The 22,469-nt window shown below is 32.7% G+C and overlaps 1 protein-coding gene across 1 annotated transcript in view; it reads left to right on the forward strand.

Annotated features, from left to right (window-relative positions):
• Nucleotides 1-1,740: 1,740 nt before the first annotated feature.
• LOC108911586 overlaps nt 1,741-22,469 on the forward strand; it is a 151,797-nt gene continuing 131,068 nt past the window's right edge. The window contains exons 1-2 of the mRNA XM_018716561.2: nt 1,741-2,030; nt 6,104-6,487. Coding sequence (XP_018572077.1) covers nt 6,442-6,487 — 46 coding nt within the window. The 5' untranslated portion in view covers nt 1,741-2,030; nt 6,104-6,441. The remainder of the gene's footprint in view (nt 2,031-6,103; nt 6,488-22,469) is intronic.

Consider the following 22,469-nt stretch of genomic DNA (forward strand, 5'->3'; position numbering starts at 1 on the left):
GGGTTCTCATCAGACCAATAATGTAAATTGTGGGAGTTAATAACTCCATTCCTCCCAAAACTTGCTTCGTCAGTATACAGAATTAATCTCGTAAACATAGGATTTTGCTCATGCCTCTGAAGAAACCATTGAGAAAACTGTACTCTTGCACGAAAATCAGCAGGATTAAGAGCTTGCACTTTTTGGATATGGTAAGGGTGAAGAAGCTGTTCTCTAAGGATTCTTGCAACAGTGGTCTTTGGAACATTGGTAAAAGAAGATAATGACCTAATGCTAACTGTTGGATGAGCAGCAACTTCGTCCAGTATATTTTCCTCTACTTCAACTGTACGTGCTGTTCGCGGGGCACCCCTGTTTGCAGTAACAGGAGCAAACTGACCTAAAGACATTAAAATTTATTTAATATCCATTTTGTTTAATAATAGTAATCGTATTTTACCAGTTTCTCTTAATCTTTGATCAATACGTTCGAAAGTTTTGCGATCCGGAATCCTTCTATTAGGATAAGAATGCTGATAAAATCTTCTTGCTGCCGAAGCATTACAAAGAGCCCGCCCGTACATTAAATGCATATCAGCATATTCTTCATTGGAATACTCCATATTTTATAAAAATTATGAGTTATGAGATGAGTCTTAGATTTAAAACTACGTATTTGTCAAGTTTGACAATTTAATTGCCTTTGGCATACTCTGACATGTCAAAGCCAACCACGATTAAATCTGTGTTTCAATTAAATAAAATGTCTCAAATTAAATGGTACCTTCCTCTTTAAACGGGTTTATCTCAAAAAATATTTATTTAATGGATATTCAACAAGTATACCTTTTTTACATAAAATACCATAAATTTTTATAAAATGATGAAAATTTGGTGGGGGGCGCTTTGCCCCTGGGCCCCCATAATTATTATCGAGGATTTCATATTATCATCCAAAGCAGCTTCAAAAATTATAGATCCAGCCAAAAAATTTTCAAAATTTATTGAAAAATACAAAAGTTACAGCAAAAAAAAACTATTTTTAATTCTCAACTTCAAGAGCTAATAACTCTACAGGGTGAGCCCGGAGGAAAAAAATTTATATGAACTTGTTACATTATTTTCTCATTATCTATCCATATCCGAAAGATTGCCCACCATTTCCGGGACACCCTGTATGCGATGTTGCACTATTTCTTTTACGATTTATTTAGAATAGTTAATTGGTTATACTGAGTGACTTTGATAGTGAATTGATCTATTTACAGAGAAAAACTGAATTTGCTATTAGACAGCACTGTTCCTTTTACAATTCACTGAAGTCTTGAATCGTAGTCTGGTTGAGACTAAGTTCCCGATCGCTGTATAGTTATCTTGACAGTGATTTTGTTAGGAGGAAAACGAATTGCTCTACTCATATACGCGACCAAAAACCGAATCCGCTGTAAAATAATCTTCATTATTTTACAATTTACCGACGTTGCGAATTACCAGGTAGCGTTGTTTACACCGTCGGCGCCTCAGAAGTCGGGGACACGCGTACCCGGCCAACAATAAACCACCACTCCACCTGCAGCAGCAACCTCGCGACCGCCGAGAGTCCCCCGGCCAAGTGGAAATGTGGAAATCGAAGAGCAGCGCACACCTCCCGGCGGCTCCGCAGCCTCCTACTGGTCTCTCCTCCGCGAGCTGAATGACAGCGCAGTGAGTGGTGGCGACCGATTCCAAAGCGGAGCGCTCCAGATCGGTGCCGACCAGCGGAGGCCATCCGGAGCAGCCAACTATCAACTATCTCACCTCCACTGCACCTGCCGTGGCCGCGGTCGCCGAGCTGATAACTCGACTCGGTTAGCCGACCGAATCACGGTAGTCCAGTCCAAGGGAGCTGCCGCTCAAGCAACGCTCGATAGCTCCGCCGGTGCATCCTCGCAGATTGCTGCTTTTGGGGTGGTCGCGGTTTTTTCGGAAAGGAAACAGTGATTCGGACGCCAGTCGAAGTGATCGCAGTGAGTGACTTGTCGCGTCAAGCGGATAGGATCGTCAGCTGAAAGGTTAATATTGCTGTTGGGTCGAAGAACGTGGTGGTTTGGCAGGGTACCTGTTGATTCCGTTGGTGAAGTTGTCAATGCATTGTGATAAAAGAGGTTTTAGAATTGATGCAGAAATCCTGCAACAGTGAAGTTCATTAAGAAACTTGTTTGTTTATTTTGAAGGAAATTTAATGTATTTAAAATTTGTGCAAAAAGCTCTGTATTCGGTGTTGAGACGCAAAAGGTGACTTGAGTTTTTCTCCTCCAAGAAAATGTTAATAATTTGGCGTAGCTAAGCAGCGCAAAAATAGTTTTTCAACAGTCAAAAGTATCAATTGTTAAAACATAAAGAATCGAACGTCATTTCGTAAGAGAAGGTAAATTAGTTTTTTATTATGCCGTCATCAGGGAAGTAGTGATAATCATTGGAAAATAATTAGCTACATAAAACTGTTAATGAATAACATGTGTAAGATAACGAAAGCATCGATCATTTTCTTTCAAGTCATCCTATCAAATTGAGAATGAACATTGTTTTTTTCCGAAGATTGTCAATTTTTTTCCTGGACGGATAATAGACGAAACTATATGCGTAAAATGTACTTTTAAGTTTCCTTATGCTATTCGCAACGACAACAAAGTCAAAACGAAGCATCGCTATTCCGCCATTATTTACGTTGACAACCCTAGCTGAATCAGTTATTAGCAGTGTTTTTTAAAGACCAAATTGATATACAGGGTATTGTAATTTTCCACGCATAAAATTCAGATCGAAGGTAAGAAAGTACTTCATATGAACGTAGGTCTATAAACGTTTCGGTTTTGAGTTGAGCTACCTAAAGAAAGATACATTTTTATAATTTTTTTTGTGATTCTTTTTTATTTTACATCTTTCAAGTTAACCCATCCAAATCCTTTACACTATTCAACACTAGCATACGAATTGTCATCAGAAATAATATAAAGGTGACTTTTTTGGAACCGCAATTACTCTAGTTCTTCAGAATTTTTTTGGTATAACTTTTATTTTGAGAACAGACAACTTTTCTATTTTATCTTTGCGATGTCGTACTTCTTTTGTGTCGAAATGTAACTTAAAAGATAGCTAGTAATGTTCTCTGATCTGTTGACAGATTAAAACTGTAACATGTTGCAAGTTTAATGACCAGCGAATAGATCCATTAGTACCATTGTGATGATGGAGAGGATTATGATTAAAAATTGAATTGTTTTCATTGAAGGGAATGTACTTTTACAAAATTTGCGAAAAGGTGTTTTTGTTATCTAACCGTATTCTGTTAACACATAAAAGACGAAATTGAATTTTTCATCTGCCAGGAATCTTATAAAACACATGAGAATAACTAAAAATAAACTTTTATCACCTTATGCATCAGAAACAAAGCGTTTACGACCTATGTTTATATAAACCTTTCTCATTCTTGGCCAGATAAATTTTGCAACACCCCATACAACGAGCAATATAGAGATGAGTACAAAATTTAACGGCACACTTTAAACATGATCTATGTCATTTCAACACAATTTTTCTGTATCCAATGTTGCTTAGTTTTCAACGTATAAACCGTCAAAGTATTTTTTTTCATAATTTTTCAAAATTCTTTCATAAGTATTTAATTTTTTTTTCATATTTTAAATTCAGAGGCATCTAGAACTTATATTTTGCTTTTAACTATAGAAAAAAACATATTTGAAAAACATTTTTGAACCATTAATGTAGGAGTGCAGTCGTGCTTCTACCTTCCAAAATTTTTTGTATGAGCCAATGAGCTCTTACATGATTATTTAAAAACTTTTTATTGCTCGATAAATTTTAGCTAGGTCCTCTATTTTTAAGTAAAAAACAGTTATTTTCGACGTCACTTATTCACGTGCAATAAATAAGGTGTTTTTTTGGCAAAAGAATAATAAAAATTTTGAATCAATGAAGCTTTTAAAAAATTCAGTGAGTATATATAAAAAATTCTGGAGATAGAAACTTGACTACACTACTAGCTACTTATTTTCCTTAAAATCAAATGCAGAACGAAATGTAAATTGGAAGGAAAAGAAATATTGGTAAATGGCAAAGACATTAAAAAAAATTTGAGAATTCGCCACTAAATAAATTTCTGACATATTGAAATGAACGTAGTTATGCATCAAAAAAATGAATATATTTATATATTTTTTAGAAACAGTGACAAATGACAACTTAACTGAGATAGGTAAAACAAAAAATTATCATATTGTCATGACATGTATTTCAAAAAATGCTTGCAGAATATTTAAACTATTTTACGATATCTAGTGAATATACAGATTACTTCAATTTTGTTGAAAATTAAGAATGGCGTCGTACCTGGAAAACGACAAAATGGTACCACCCTGTATATATATATATTTCCACCACCCGCAGTTAAAAAAAACAACTCTAAAAACTGCTGAAAAAGGTAACGCCACTGGCTTATTGACAAATCAACACCATTCTATCAAGACATTGTTACAAAATTTTCTCTTTTCGCCTTTGAAAATATATTTATCGACGTCCAACCTACACGATTACTCCAAAATCGCTCCGATCGTACCACCCCTTCGCCCAGCATTTGCGACCGATCACACATATATACTTTCCCAAAACCTATCGTTACTCTAGCGATTCTTTAAACATTTCCATTGTTAAAAATGGCTTGACAGCTTATACCTCGAAAACTAAACCTATTAAGCAACATTGTATATTGCCTATATGGGGGAGAAATTGTGTAATTTCATCTCTGGAATGCGCCCTTAAGTTTTGTTCCCATCTTTATGTCACACGTTGTATACTGAAGACAAAAATAATCCTACTAAATTTGAGTGTTTTTTTTTTGTAGAACAGTATTTTTCAAGCAATATCAGGAGTGAAAAACATAATAAATCAAGTCGTCTTTTTAATGTTTACCAACTGTTTCACATGAGATTTTACTAGTTTCGGGAGCAATTAATTAAGAATCACATAATTCCGAGCTAAAATTTATAGCAAATGTTTCTTAGTAAAAAATATGTTAATCGCGAAATGCGCCCGAGGGCATCGTTTTTTTTCTCGGTAAACCGTTTCTGATACGTTTTAAAGTTCTGGATTAAAACCATTAAATATGTATATGCGTCTCGATTAACATATTCCGTCTAATCTGGCTTTTGCACAGTTTACTCCACAACATTTAAATTCCTCGTCAAAGTAAAGACTAAAATAGTACAGTAAACGCGCTTCTTGCTGCTCATTTACATATAAAGTGTGAAATTATTTGACTATACAGGGTGTCTCATAATTAGCTGCCAACCCTGAACAGGCCGATTCTATGATCAAAACTAAGTAAAAAAGTTCATATGAACATGGGTCCGGAAATGCTTCCTAAGGGCACAGGGACCCATTGAAGAGGGAGGAATGGAAATCATTTTTTTGCAATATCTCTCAATCGCGTTGTGATAAATGAATGAAATTTGGTATACACAGCTAAATTGACCAAAGTGGGATTAATTCAAGAGCGATTTTCTCAGAAACCGTTAAAGATAACGATTTGAAACAAGAGTACCTTTTTAACGTAAAACAGTTCGGGAAAACGGAATTTGCTGTCCAATTTGTTAAAAAGTCAAAGATGAAAAAGTTACACACGCAAAGTACCAAGGGCCCCCCCGTACCCACCCCAATGGACCTTGTGGAAATAAATGGATTAGTCCATCAAATTGCTCATCAAAATTCAGCTGTGTATAACAAATTTCATTCATTTATCACAACGCGATTGAGAGATATTGCAAAAAAATTATTTCCATTCCTCCCTCTTCAATGGGTCCCTGTGCCCTTAGGAAACATTTCCGGACCCATGTTCATATGAACTTTTTTACTTAGTTTTGATCATAGAATCGGCCTGTTCAGGGTTGGCAGCTAATTATGAGACACCCGTATACGAATGTTTCTATTACGCAGGCATTATTCAGTTTCTTAATTTACCATCGAATGGAATAACGCACCGACCGTCGACTAAGCAACAGGTATCTGCCTTCACAGCCGTTCAACTTACGGCTTTATCATCTAATTTATCCCATATTTATTCTAGGTTTCGCCACAACTTCCGTCCGTGTCAAAAAGTGACAAATATTTACCGTCGTTCGCGACTAAATCGACTGTATGTATTCAAACATGTAACCGCACATCCTGACCGGAGCGTTATCAGCACCTCCTGTCTAAAGTGCTCGAAAGAGACTTTATTAGTAAATTTTCGTTACCTGCTGTAACCCCACGCCGGGTCAGGTCGGGCTATTAGACGTGCCAACTGGTGTCCCAGCAACTTTTCGCTCAAGAACCTGAGTTAGTGAAGTGTTAAAAGTTATTGGAAGCATGCACCCGAGGAAGGGCTGAAGGGATTACGGACCTTCCAGGGAATATCCTTCAGTGATGGACACGGAGAGCCCCGTTGTGTGGCCGGCTTGGTGCTATTCAGGTTAGAAAGGGTTCTTAATAGTTACCTATGTATTTAGGTTCATTGTAGTTTTATCAATGCATTTCCAGAAAAAGATACCTTAAAATAACTCTTACTGGTTTGTTTCGTGTGGTTTTCAAAGACTTCCGACAGTGTATAACGCGAATAATTAATGTTATCCGGACAGGATTTTACTTGTTTCTTTTTTCAAACTAAAATATAAAGTCAAATAACTGCAATTTGTCAAATGATAACCTACATATAAAATTATATTAATGATGATAGGGGTACTTGAATTATTTATTAGAACTTTTTATTACTTAAGCACTTGGCTTAATATCAGTGGAAAGTTTTATAAGTGGTTTAAATGTTTAAAGCACTATTTAGTGAGAAATAGTAGTTGGAAAATGATGTACTATTAGTTGTAGTAGTACTGGAACTATCTATTATGACAACTTGTTATTACGTAAGCACTTAGCTTAGTACCAATATAAAGCTTATAAGTGCATGAAATTTTTAATTACTTTATTTAATTATTAATGCCTGTATATAATTTACGTAGTAGATCAATCATGTCAGTTAAAAAGAGTACTAACGACAGAATAAAAAAATAATAACTCAAGTTATTGAATACTTTTTATTGTTTAAGCACTTAGTAAGTACAAAATAATAAGTAAATATTGCTTTAAAAAAGCTCAAAGGGTTACAGGTATTCAAACCTTGTCGCTATTTTACCAAACGCTTCTGTATTAGTAAAGAAAGTGCTTAATGTAAACTTAATCCATATACTTTTTATTACTCAAGCATTACTAAGAGAAGTTTATAGATTTCCACTATGTTTATTAAGTAAACATGCATGGAAAATAGCACAAGAATTGGAAATACTCATTACCCTGTCGCTATTTTACCAAACGTTTCTGTATTAGTAAAGAAAGTGCTTAATGTAAACTTAATCCATATACTTTTTATTACTCAAGCATTACTAAGAGAAGTTTATAGATTTCCACTATGTTTATTAAGTAAATATGCATGGAAAATAGCACAAGAATTGGAAATACTCCTTATAAGTATTCAAACCCTATCGCTATTTTACTAAACGTTTCTGTATTAGTAAAGAAAGTGCTTAATGTAAACTTAATACAGGTACTTTTTATTACTCAAGCGTTAGTAAGAGAACTTTATAGATTTCCACTGTTTATTAAGTAAATATGCATGGAAAATAGCACAAGAATTGGAAATACTCTTTATAAGTATTCAAACCCTGTCGCTATTTTACCAAAAGTTTCTGTATTAATAAAGAAAGTGATTAATGTAAACTTAATCTAGGTACTTTTAATTACTCAAGCATTACTAAGAAAAGTTTATAGATTTCTACTATGTTTATTAAATAAACAAGCATGGAAAATTGTATAAGAATTAGAAATACTCATTACATGTCAATCATTTCTGCATTTCAGCAGTATTAAAAAATACTGGAAGTAAATTACTTAAGTTACACAAAGTCGTTAATTTTTTATTGTCAAAATATCTCTGTACGAAATGCACGTTATAAAGTTGCATCTTAGAATATTTCTGGGACATTTTTTGGATTGGAGGAAGTATAATAAAAGTATATACCATGTTTACTTGGCGCAGTGATATATAAATGCATATTCCCATAAAATTTCAGCAAAATACCATAGGAACAGTCGTTCCGCGTATACTGTCAACTGGATATTTTACAATTTGTACTTACTTAACCCACACCCTAAAAAAGGTACTTATGTTTCAAGTTATTACATATTTTAAAGAGGCATTACATTCATGTGGCGAGCCGTAACTACCTATTGTTCAAAATTTATTGCAAAAGTCTTTTTATAATATACAAACGGCTTTGGAGGAGATACAAGAGTCAAGGTCGTATTTTCATGATGACTGCTCAATCTCAGCAGATACTTTGAAATTTGGCAAATTATAATAACTTTAAGCAAAGTAGGTACTCCCGTTTTACTTACAAACATCAGTAATTTTGATAGCGCAAGTGTCATGTTGTTGCAGGACGAAATTGTAGGAATAAAAACATTTACCCATGAATATCTCACGTAATTTTATTAATTATTCAAATATATAAAAGCTATAAAATCAATCGAACATCGACCTAGGTGTTCGAACTGTAGGAAAGCGTAAAATATGGCCAATAAAATTTGTTAAAATTTAAGCGCCATTTTGTAATTTATGTGCCTAACCAAACTCTAAAGTCTAAACAATCGAAAGGTGGCAACTCTTTAAAAGGTCGTGAAATACTTATGGTACACTACTATTCATTTTCGGCTAACAATAAGCTATACAAGTATTTATTTGTGTAGTACGCAGAGTGTTGCAATATTCCATCGACCAAATTGTACAGTCGATTCTCTTATCGAAGTTAGGAAAAAATAGTGTAAAACTCCTCTTTGAAAAACCAATGGTACCTTTAAAGTACTATTTTTTTTTTCGGATTATGTCGTAGCCTACGTACCTGGTCGTATGTAATGCTTCCAAACGCTTCGGCGCTCTTCACTGTCTGCATCTTCACTGGCGAGTCTACAAAATCTTCGTCGATATTATTAGTAACTTTGAGTAAATCACTACATGAACAATTTTTAAAATCTATATGTGATTATTTTAAGTTTAGAATGTTTTTGGTGAAAAAACAGTTCATAGAGTTTTTTTTTTAACAAATTTGCGAAACTAGCAAACCTTACTTATGAGATAGGTTTGGATAAGTTAACATATCTGTGTTTGTCTATTTATTTTATGTTTCATATGAAAGTCTATCAGTTTGAGCGGTTTCGTTTTTTAAATAAGTGTGGCTGTAAATTTCCCAATAATTATTTAATTTAAACAGGAACTTGAGGTATAATTTATTATTATTAAAGTTAGATACATTTAAACCCACACCAAAAGAAATTTCCGCGCAATCTATCAAATGGCTAACATTAACTCCTAACAAGAAAATTCTAGCTAATTACTTTGAATGTGGTTTGGGTCGCAACAAAATGTTAAATATTTGCTTTATATGATGTACCTGCATTTATGACTGCATCCATTTTGTTGAAAAATACGACACCAGTGATTTCTTGTTTAAATTGAAACATTATAGGATAGCATAGAATTTGCTACAGGATTGTCAAAATACTGGTCAATATTTATGTCGCTTAAAATAGGCATGATGACAAATTTTGAAAAACTGTTCTATGATGTTCGGAAGTATTTACTATTTCCAAAAAATATCTTATTTCTGTGGAAAATAAAAGGTTTAGTATAAAAATATTGACATTCTAATTTTAAGTCTAACTCACTTAAATACGGTCGCCGGTGTCATGACGTCTACGTGACGTCACATCTATGTTTGTCAACAGTAAACATATGGTGTATTTTGTGTTGAAAGATTCATTAGTTAAATAAAAATACAAAATGTTACTATAATAGTTGATGCATTTTATTTTTCCTCAAATTGTACTTTAGTATAACAATGGATACAAATTATCTTTCCATAAAAAGACTAAAACATTAAGAAAATCTAATACATAGTTGTCATCAAATGTAATTATTTCTACTTATTTGTACTATAGTTGCAATCAGTTACACCGAAATAGCTCTTTTGAAGTCCTGTTAAATACATTTTTAGTTGCCATCTGCACATAAAATTTTTGGGTCGGTTTTCCTTTTTCCACATAATTTTTAAAAGTCTTCATATTCGTGGTACACTTAATTTCAATAATACTGTCTTCACAGATTCCATCAGGCGATCCTGCTATCGTGGGATAGTTTTTGCAAAGCATTATACCACATTTTTTAAATTTTTTCCCCAATCTGGTACAGCATTCCTCACTTCATCCTCCAAAATTCTATCGCGTTTCATGGCCTGAGATTTTTCCTCCCATTATTAACGTGATCAGAGTTGCATCATTGGTTTTGCACCAACTAAATTCAAACGCTGGTGAGGCCGTCACTCTGTCATATCTTAACTCATGGCAAAAACAACTTTGATGTTGGTCTCGTTTCTTCTTCAACTTTCATGTCATCTTCATCAGTCAATGCGAGTTTTTTCAAAAATGTGTCACAGGACTGTTCTTTGTATTTCAGCACCAATTTATGCATGGATAAACTTTTGATCACAAACAGTCTTTATATGATATTGTCGCAGTTATTGAGCTTTATTTTCTTTAATTCTTCTAGAAACTTTTCGAATACATAACGTTTCTTGATTATGGGTTTGGTAACACAAAACTAATCAACTGAGATTTGGGAAACACAAAATATTTCAACGAATATAAATACTATGGATATTGTCGAAGTACAAATGAAACAAAATGACATTTACATAGATGTGACGTAATTCACCCTGATTGGTGTTCAACCTATCAAGGAGGTTTGCTGTATTTTGTAGTTTTATTTTATCAAAAATATTATCAATCTCGCTCATAATATAAAAATAAATACGTTTTTTATAATCCATGAATCATATTTCATTAGATAAATACATAATTTTAGCGATTCTTGGTTACTGTCATCATGCCTATTCTGCATTATCGTACTGAGCTGTGACGAAAGAAAAATTAATTAAATATTTTTTTCTATAAATTAATTTATAGAAAAAACTCAAATATTTCACATGGCTACTTGACTTTTCTATTAAAATTAAAATTATATTCAATATCTTGGTTATTTATTCATGAAAACCCCATAAATTATACAACGTTGTAAAAATAATTTCCCCTTTTAGACCGATCAAAAATAACTCATTTAGAGGAAAAAAAAAGGAAATTGTTACCTGGACTTTCATAAGTGGAAATGGTAAAGGGGCTTATAATAAACGAAAAAAAAAAAAATAATAATAAATGCGTCAGCAGGGGCGGCGGAGGGTTGATTTGGCGGGTTGAAAAGTTATGAAAAATTGTATCATTGGGATTTCTGGCGAAAGTCGACGTCAAACAAAAAAATATCTAATACAAAAGTTGTATATTATGCAAAAATCTACAACTTTGGTAGAGATCATTTTTATCATAACCTGAAAATTTCCGAGAAAAATGCAAAAAACAGTTTTTTTCTGATTTTTCGTTTTTTATTCCTCATTTCCTCAAAAATAATTTAATTTTAACGAAAGTTGGTGAAAGTATACCTTTCTCTGTCTTAAATAACCTCAAATTTTTTTAGATAAAAAATCAAGAAGTTTCTGAGATATTCATATTTTTCAGCCTGAAGCACTTTTTTTCAAAGAAAAATTCTACTTAAAAAATCATCGTACAGAGTTCTGCCGGTAATAATTTTTTTCGTTTTGACTTATACTTTTTGGTGAAATAAAAAAATTTGTAATCACAGTTCAAAAACATGCTTAAAATGCAAAAAAGTAAAAAATGACTTGCCGCAATGAATTTTTCAGTAATTGTTGATAATTTGTTTAAATTAAAAAAAAATCAAAAACTGATTACGCCATTCAATTGTACGGAAAAAATACAAAAAAAAACTGTCTCATTGTTTGACCCAAAACTATTTTTGTACAGTATTGCTATAAACATTTAAGTCGAATTACAAATGCACAAATGATAAATTATCTCTGGATTATTTGATATTTCAGTAATACAAAGTATTAACTGCAAAGTCTACTGTTGACGCGAAATCTCAAAACCCGAAATTTTGCAAAATCGTTTTATTTTTTTTCTGGCTTTATTTGAAAACGAATTTGAAATAAATTGCATATTTGATGTTATTTAAAACAGAGAAAGGTATACTTTCACCAAGTTTCGTCAAAATTAAATTATTTTTGCGGAAATGAGAAATAAAAACAAAAAATCAGAAAAAAAACTGTTTTTCGCATTTTTCTTGGAAATTTTGAGGTTATGTTAAAAAGTGACCTCTACAGAAGTTGTAGATTTTTGTATGATCTATAACTTTTGTATTAGATACTTTTTGGTTTGACGTCAACTTTTGCCAGAAATCCCAATGATACAATTTTTCATAGATTCGAGGTTAGGTGCGTGGTCTGAGAGGATAAAAGTTATCGGTCATCATCAACAAAAGTGGGAAAGGGGGTGCAATCTCTCCAATACTAACATTTCCTGTGTTATATTTCCTCTCTATTTCCTGATAGAAATAGAAAAACCTATGACCCCATCTTTTTTAACCTGGGTGCTTCTCTCCAATCCGAGGCAACGTTTCGGTGTGTGTTGCCCCCGAGCGAGAAAAGTCTATCCTGTGTTGTGTTGTTTACTAACCCCATTTGCACTCCCGCTCAAGATATAGGAATCAATCGAGGGAATATGAGTAACCAATCTCAGATGCACTTCACGGTGCATTCCCTTGAATAATAAAAAACAAGTACATAAGAAGCTGGCTAAATACCCTCTGGGTGAAGGCCAAAAAAAGAAGAAGAAGAAGAAGAATTTTTCATAACTTTTCAACAACCCAAATCAACCCTCCGTAGCCCCTGCTCACGCATTTATTTTTTTTAGGTTTATTATATGCCTTTTTACCATTTCCACTTATAAATTTTTTTTTTCTCCAAGTGTAATTTGGTTGGACTATTTCTCCTAATGAGGCAAAAGCTTCAATATGGCGCCCATAAGAAAAACAACCCCCTCAGCACACATTTTTAGATACGTATACGTTAATACTGACAGCAAAAATCGATTCCTCACATTATTTACTATCAGGCTACACAATTTTGTCCAAAAATACAGTGAAATACGGCTAAAAAGAGAAATAGCATAAAATCGGTTTTCTTCTAATATCTTCGGAACTATTCGGAATTTTCAAAATTTAAAAAAGAATCCGTCATCATCATACGATTCTGTACAGTGTTGTCCATTTAACCATTTCTGTGATCTTAAAATGAGAAAGATAGGACAATTAAAAAGTTGTAATCCTGAATGTAAAAAGTTTGTCAGTGTACAATTATTTTCCGCGGGGCGCCCTGTATAGCGAATCCGAAGATCGCGCCGCACGAACTTCTGCCATAGTTCCCCGACAGCGTCTGATTTTGATTAAAAAACACGAAAAACCTTCGGCTGGTTACAAATTCTTACAGGTATCGCGCACACAATTGGAATATTTAGCAGCGGTCGCTAATCAGTATTCAGATATGTCGAACACGTCCCGAATCGATTCTCCATTTCGTTCCTCCGACTTGACAGCGTCCTTTGTAACCGATAAAGAGAACGGATGGCACGTCACTGTCCAAGTTCCAGCGACTCCGAGGAAATGACAACTCCCGTCTGTCACCTAACAATAAGCTGCTGGTGGCTCCTTTAAACGTCCATCCTGTTTTGTCTGACCACAGGCTCACGCGGCTCCTGTCCGGAATAGTAATTGCGACATTGGGACGGCCGGTGAAATTGAAAATGCCGCGTTTTCGTTCGTGTGTCCACGCGACAGGCTTATAAGGCCACGTAAAGTCTGTCAAAACTGGACAGACGTTGTTTCTGAAATCATTCGTTTCTGTTGATTGCAAGCTTTGAATTAGTCCACGTTAATTAGCCAAAAAAACGACAAATAGAAGAAATAATTTATATTATTCAAATAATATTTAGTCCAGGGATAGTTTATAGGAGTAGAAGTAAGGACCCGAAAAGTTCCACCCTAACGGTGGACGCAACCACCTTTTTTTCTCGAAAAACTCTCCTCACGTTTTTTCGCGTTTTTTTTCAAAACCATCACTTTGACGAGAAAGAGGTATAGAAATGGAAATGTTCTCACTTATAATCTCCCTAGCGCTTGAATTATTTCCGGAAATTTTTCCGAAGGAACGCATTTTTTGAAAATTTTCTAAAAAAATGCGTGATTGAGGAAAAATTTTCGGATATTAATTCAAGGACGTGGGGGATTCGGTAAGAAAATTTTACAACTAAAATTTATTTTAAAAATTTGACATGTTTCATTTTGAAACTTATTTCGCCAAAATAAAGTTGGCTTGACAGGTAGACATTGTTTTGTGGTGCATGACATATTTTTTCTTCTTAAACGTCACATAATTTAATCGTATTTCACGCGTTTTTTAAATTCAAAAATGGCTCGTTTTGGAAATGAAAATTACGAAAACATACACAACACGTTCCTTTCACTTTAGTAATAAATGAGACATTTAATTTTTGAATTCAAATATTTACCTTTGCAATACAATTCACTTAGTATTACTAAAATAGAAGGAAAGTAAGATTTTGTAGAAAAGCGATGCCTATGGCAGTTTATCAAAGATTCTTATTAAAACATAAAAAAATACATTCCTTTCACTTTATTAATAAAAAAGGCATTTAATTTTTGAATTTAAATATTTATCATTGGAACACAATTAACTTAGTATTACTAAAATAGAAGGAAAGTAAGTTTCTGTAGAAAAGTGATGTCTATGGCAGTTTATCAATGTTTCTGATTAAAACATAAAAAAAAACACATTCCTTGCACTTTAGTAATAAAAAAGGCATTTAATTTTTAAATTCAAATATTTATCTTTACAGTACAATTCACTTAGTATTACTAAAATAGAAGGAAAATAAGTTTTTGTAGAAAAGCGATGCCTATGGCAGTTTATCAAAGATTCTTATTAAAACATAAAAAAATACATTCCTTTCACTTTAGTAATAAAAAAGGCATTTAATTTTTGAATTCAGATATTTATATTTGCAGTATAATTCACTTAGTATTACTAAAATAGAAGGAAAGTAAGTTTTTGTGGAAAACCGATGTCTATGGCAAAATATCAATGATTCTTAAAAAATCATAACTGCAATCAAGTAGGCTTAGGCTTGTGATGTCAAAATTTTCTCTAGCTTCTAATTGTTTACAACTAAATCATGGCAGTGAACAACCAAAAAACTAATTTAAAACTTTATAGTATATGTAATTCTTGCACCAAAATAGGGACATTCTTATGTCTCATAAAAATTTAAAGTATTTGCCATATTTACTGAAAAAAACTGAAATCAGTCGGCGTTAAGGAAAGCTTTTCGCAGCTATTCATAAGATTTTGGAGGAAGATGTCCCATCTTTTTTACGTAAAACCAGGGCTCAGCAGAACAACATTTCATAAAATTATTACATATATTTTATGAAACACAGACATCTGATGGAAATGAAAAATAAAGGTAATAATAATTATATGCTTCTGAAAAAGAACAGAATTAACAATGAATATTTCTTAATAAAGATTTTAAAATTTTCTTTGTAAATTTAATAGCGAAAAAACATACACCGGCACTGGTTCCACGGCTATCTTGACTATATCTATTGTGCAAGCTTAGTAAATAAAACATTACACAAACTGTCAGAACAAATATATCATGTGTATATTATGTTGTAATTGGAAAATCAGAGAATTTAAAAAGACAAATATGCAGGGCATTTCACAAAAATATATAAGTTTGTAACTCCGAAACAAGCATTTAACTGTTTTTTTTATTTATTTGAAATTGTAAGATTTACTGAATTTTATCTTTTTTTTCTAGACAGAACAATAAAAAAGATAATTATGTCAAAATATTACTTGTACACCGTTCAAAATTGATTTTTTTGAAAATTACTGGAAAGGCGAAATTCAAATGCAGCGTCGAATATCAAATTGATTTTAAAATTGAAAGATGATAGAAAATCGTAAATTTTTCATTGAGTTTTCAAAATTTTCACGTTACTATCTGGTTCTCTTTATATTCTATTCTTTCGTGCGAATAATGCCCAGGCAAAGTAAAATATAGACCCACAAATCTATTTAAATTCATTTTTCTACCTGCTGACTTGGTTCTTCCAAATTTCTAATGATCGTGACACCTTTGAGGGACCCATTTCTACGTATTAATGTAGAAAAATTATCTCACCTTATTTATAGAAAACTGTACTGAACTGTAATAATCATTAGCATGTTCGAACATATCCTTATTTGAAATTAAATTTCTTTAATTTTTTAATTTTCTAATGGTACAAAATTAAAAGCTTCTATGTCACTCATTTTTTGAACTTTTCACTTATAACATTATTACATTTTTAAAATTTTTAAAAAATTCCCTACAAATTGATTGTAAAACAAATAGTTTTGCAGTTATTATCGTTATAGTCGATGTGATAAGCTCATTTTAAAATTAGAAAAGTCAAAACTCGTCACGTTGTTGGAAGAAACGGAAAGAGAAAGAACAGACATTCTATCAGACGTTGAATCACATATTACTTTCTTTTGATTTAAATACCTGAATTATTCAGTTATAGTAAACTGGCATTAGAAGTTTTTAAATGCATAACCAAGTCATTGTAAGCAACACTTTTTTTAAAAGATTACAAATTGCACACCGTTTAGAATACAGTCTTGCCAAAAACGGGCATGATTTCGCGAACGGAACTATATTTAAATCGTATGAGTAGATGTCATTAAAAGCATTTTTAAGAAATTTAGTGTGATGGTTACGAGTCAAGGTAACTTTACAAAAACCAGATTCTAGAACTTGACCAGTTCACAGAAAAAGCAACTTGTGTGCAGTTGTGTCCTGGTACTATTATACCCCATATATAGTGGGTGTTTGAAAAATTGTATAACCGACTAAAAATCGTTCGTAAGAGACACAATGAATTGAAGGGATTTTCGAAATTAAAGAGAGAAGAAAGTAGCAACTGTTAAATAATTTACAACAGGAGGAAAGTCCTTTGGGTAAATGTTGGTAACCTCACTTTAGGATTAGGATTAGATTAGGAAAAAGTGCAGTTTATTCCTTTAGGTGATAAAGATATTATAAATTAATTTACATTTTATAATGCATTTATTATTATTATTTATAAATTATTACTTTTAAGAGGTGGATATGTGCAAGGCAAAACTTTAGGAACTAGATTATTCAACTTAGGAGTTTCTAGTACTTTTATTGTGAAAAACAGTGCATATTCTATGGGGCAGTGATAACATGTTTGGGTAGTGATAAACTCAAAATGGGTAGTGATAAATTGAGTTTTGGGTGGCGTTACAAGTTTGCATTAAAAAAATAACTATGAAATGTATAAATATACTGCATATTTTTTTAATTCTTTTTAAAAATGAAAATTTATTCAAAATTTTCGAAGATTATGTACTGTGAAAGACTTTAATAATTCATATTTAGATTAATAATGTTTTGTAAGAGGGTACTTATTGTTAGAAGAGGGGGTCATAGTATGAAATTGGGTAGTGATAAATTTTTCTTAGAAAAAATCTGGTCAAAAAATGACATAAATTATTGAGAATGTTGACTTTATATACGTATTTCAGCATAAACTGCAACAAAAGAAAAATTAATACAGAGTGTAAGAAGTTTAACTGCCATTACTTCAGCATGAGATAGAGTAATCATAAATGAACAAAAATAATATATACAAATAATATACAACTATTGCAGGTGCGTAAGATTAACAGTTTCCAAAATACAGCGCTGTGATGAAACTCCCCAATATTGGGGAGTTTCATCACAACGTGACAACAGCGCTTAACCTAACGTCACACAGCTGATGCATACCACGTGTGCACGCGGCAGACTTGTCCTACGGAACAAATGTAAACAACTATTATTGTGAAACATTTAGTACATTTCAAGACAATTATTGATTTCCAGTTTTTAAATAAATAAAATAAAATGTATCGATTTTGTAGTACGAAGATAGTGTTGTGCTTAAATTTTAGCTCGAATTTTAGTAATTATGAATCTCTTAAAACAGGAACTTAACTTTTAATCAAATTATGAAATTGAAAAATATATAATTAATGTACCCAAAGATTCACGTCATCCAAATAATCATACGTATTAAAAATAATTTAGGTACTTACAAAAAAGAAAAAATTCAGTAATTTTTAAACGCACAAGTACAAAACAAACTAGAACATATGCTCAAAATGTCCAATTTTCGTGCACTCCGCTGGAAAACGCCTCAAGAAAAGGAAATAGTGGTACGCAAAAAACACTCAGACCCGGTCCAATTCCAGATACCAACTGAATTGCGTATTGCTGGCTCGTGGTATTCATCGCGCCGTTGTCACATTGCCCGATATGAATTTTATCGATTTTTACATTTATTACAACGCTAATTATGTTTTAGAATTAAGCATAAAGAAGTTCAAAAAAGTTCACAATGTCAATATTCCTTAATTAATCGAACTTCCTGAGTTCACTCCTTATTCATGTTTCATTGCAATCAAATAAAGTATTAGCTGTATTATAGATAAGAAATACACACTGAAATGTTTGTTAGCCCGCATTGTTTGTCGTTATTCGCAGTTGAAAATAATCAGGTATAACAACATAGATATTACTCATTCTTCTAACCCGTAAATAGTTCGAGTTTAATGAAGTTATACTGATTTTCTATAAAACATAAGTTCATTGAATTGTTTAGAAAAAGAAGACAAAATTACTGAAACCTGCTCAGGGGCCAATTTTTAAATCACGTCTTTAAATACGAAGCTGTAAATTATCGTCCACAGGTTTTTCTCTCTGGTCTTCCTTTAGAAGTTTTCGATCCCAGCCCATAAATATATTCCGAGGCAATAACATCTTTATTATTTATTAATAAATTTAAGAATTCTCGGGACATAATATATAGCAACACCTGTAATAAAATTAACATGTATCTCGAGAAACATATGTTCTCTATTGAGATCTGATATTTTTCTATAGCCAGACAGAATAAGCCCCTATATATGGTGATTATTGGATTAATAAATCTTATTTTATTTGTTTTGTCGGTGAGAGATTTGTGTTATGGACATATCTAAAATAACCAGCATGTCTGATTGTGAATCTTAATGTAACTAGAAATATTCAGAGGTTGTTCGCGTATATTTGTATTATTCAATATTCCATTTTGCTCAGACAGGAATGTTATAATAAAATTAATAAAAACATATTCCCACAACGCTCAGACGAATAAAAAGTATAGTAACATAATCCAAGAACTGCAAAACGTGAATTTTATTGGCGTTTGTTATTTATTAATAAATCAAGTTGGACAGAAACTTAAAACACAATAACCACTCTGTATTTTAATTTAATTAGTTGATTTCATTTTTTGGATCTATAAATATTACCTTACTTTTATGTGTTTATATTTATCATGTCATTGCCACCAAACAACTTTTTGTATATAATATTTCCATTATCTCCATCCTAAATATGATTTTTTAATATTTCCATCTATTAATTTGTTAGTGGTTAACATGGAAATGCAATCTTCATCTTTGTGTTCGCTTCAAAGTATATTTTTATAATCAAACTTCGTTGTTTTGATATTTTCTTGTTGGAAAGATATTATCCAAATATTAACGCAATTCGCAATCATATTTATTTAAAATTCTATATTGTTTTTTATAATACAACAAAGACGTCATAAGATCGATCGGACCGGCTTAGTGGTTTAGAAATCCGGAAACTGAGGCACCTATTTACATCCAGTTTCCTTTGAACATTATAAACGAGGCCACTTTTACAGATAAGTATAGGACACGTACGTAACTTACATATTTATTTGTTGTCCGTTGTGTCTATATAATTAAGAGGTAAGGTACCTAATTATAAACGTAATTAAAAAAATAAAACAGTCCTTTCTGGGTTTATGTAAACATACAAATTATATTTAAACGTGTGTTATTTTTTCAAAGTATATATTTTTATTACGATCAGAATTTCTTCTGAAGAAAAGAGCGAACAAGTTCGAAATGTCGAAATATCTAAACCAAAGACGTGGCAATAAGTCCAGAAATTCTGCAGTCATTGGCAACTGACTCAAAAGCCTGCACTAGTATATTATATTACAAGTTGAGTATTTTTCACAAAAGATTGGTTAATACGTTTAAATTTCCATCTGTGGTACGCTGTTTAGTCACTTCGACTAAGTGGTAATACACAAGGAGTGGTCTTTTACGATTTTCAGTGATGATTTGGGCATTAGTCTGTATCAAAAACTCCTATGTCTGCGTCCGTAGAAAACAACAACCAGCCAACTGTTTTTCAATTACCAATAAGGGAAATGTACTTCAACCTGTAGGCATTAACAATTTGGGTAAAATCCCTACAAATATTACCAAATTCCTGAAACTAGAAACTCCAGAAACATATACAGGTCATTCCTTTCGCAAATAACTACTACATTCTTAGCAGATTGTGGTGCAGACGTCACAACTTTAAAGCTTTCTGGAGGCTGGAAAAATGACAAAGTAGCTGCAGGGTATGTCGAAGTTTCTCTTCAACAGAAGATTGGGAAGGAAATGTTGAATAATAGTGCTGACAGTCTCAATTTTTGCTTGTTCTTCGATTACGGTAGCAAATATTAGTAGAATGATGTCTCACAAAGAAAAGAAGCTCCTTTGTATTAACTTTGGTAGGTAGTAGAGGCCAATTTCCCAGTGCAAATTTTCATTTTAATATAAATACTAGTAAATGGTTAATCCCTTACATTTTATTTCACCTGATTGAAAGTTGATTTTAGTTGCTAAAAACTAACCTACAAAACTGCAACAGTTGGGCAGTTGTAACAAAATCTAAATTTGTTACAGTACAATTTTTTAAGTTGTCTTTAAAATCCCTCTAAAGAAAATCGAATAATAGTCATATTTAGATGAATCTATATAAGGATAGGTACTGGATGGTTGTAAGAACTGCTTGACTTCAGCAAGGCCTTTGACGTTGATAATCACTCACTGTTATTAATTTTGTAGAAGTAGATTGGTTTTGTAACAACTGCTTACAATTGTAGAGAGATAGTCAAGTGGTTAAATTGGGCAAACTGAGACCCTTATTATTTAGATTTTCCTACATTTGAAAAGAAACACTCTACAATTCATGTCGGTAGATGATATAAAAAGAATAATGTTAAAAAAAACAGGCAATTCTGGACCATCAAAGGGAAAGTAAGGAACCAGTATTTTTATATTAATTTCGGGGTGCTGAATACGAATATGCTTGTATTTTCATTTGTTTTGCCACAAAGGCGGTTCATTTAGAACTTGTAAATGATTTAACGACTGACTCATTTTTAAATTGCTTTAAACGATTTACCTCCAGACGAGGACTATGTAAAAATATGTCTTCAGACAACGGCACGAATTTTGTTGGGGCTGCTAACTCTCTCAAGGAACTTTTTGAATTTATCATTAATCCTGCAAATCGTGCGTTTCTCTGAATATTTATCAAAATCATCAATATCATGGCATTTCAATCCACCTCGTTCTCCGCATTTCGGTGGATTATGGGAATCAGCAGTAAAGTCTGCAAAATGTCATCTACGTCGGGTAATGGGAAATTCTATTTTAACGTTCGAAGAGTTGTACACGGTATTGTCTCAGGTTGAAGCTTACCTGAACTCCCGTCCTATTACTCCATTATCAGAAAATCCCTGTGATCTTGACGCTCTTACTCCAGGCCACTTCCTCATAGGTACATCGCTCTTAACTTTATCTCAGGAAGATGTTAGCAACCTTCAACCCAATAGACTCTCACTATATCAGCATTTAACCCAAATGGGTCAACATTTTTCGACACGGTGGTCTAAGGATTATTTGTCTTCGTTGCAATCACGTGGAAAATGGCGATCAGGTAGTGACGACACCATTCAGCCAGGAATGCTGGTTCTTCTAAAGGACAACAACCTACCTCCTTTGAAATGGCATTTAGGAAGAGTGACGGAGCTCCATCCAGGCGCTGACAGTGTGTGTCGTGTGGTTAGTGTCAAAACTCGCGAAGGCGTTTTTAAGCGAGCTATAAAACGCTTGTGTGTGTTGCCAATAGAAACTGATTTTCAAGAATAAATATGAGGTTTATTTTTATTTTGCCAATGAAATGTTAATACAAGCAAATCTTTATGTATTATTTTATTTGGTTACATATTTTATATTTTATTGAAAGACTACGCTTTCAAGGCGGGCGGCATGGACGGAGCACGTTCCTTAGTTTCCTTAGTTTAAGTTTAGTTATTTGTAATAACGTAGAAAAAAGAAGGCTTCTGATTCATGTCGTATTGTAACATTTGTCAACAAATATACATCTTC

This window comes from Anoplophora glabripennis, unplaced genomic scaffold, assembly GCF_000390285.2.
Source record: "Anoplophora glabripennis isolate ALB-LARVAE unplaced genomic scaffold, Agla_2.0 scaffold525, whole genome shotgun sequence".
Taxonomy (NCBI): Eukaryota; Metazoa; Arthropoda; class Insecta; order Coleoptera; family Cerambycidae; genus Anoplophora; species Anoplophora glabripennis.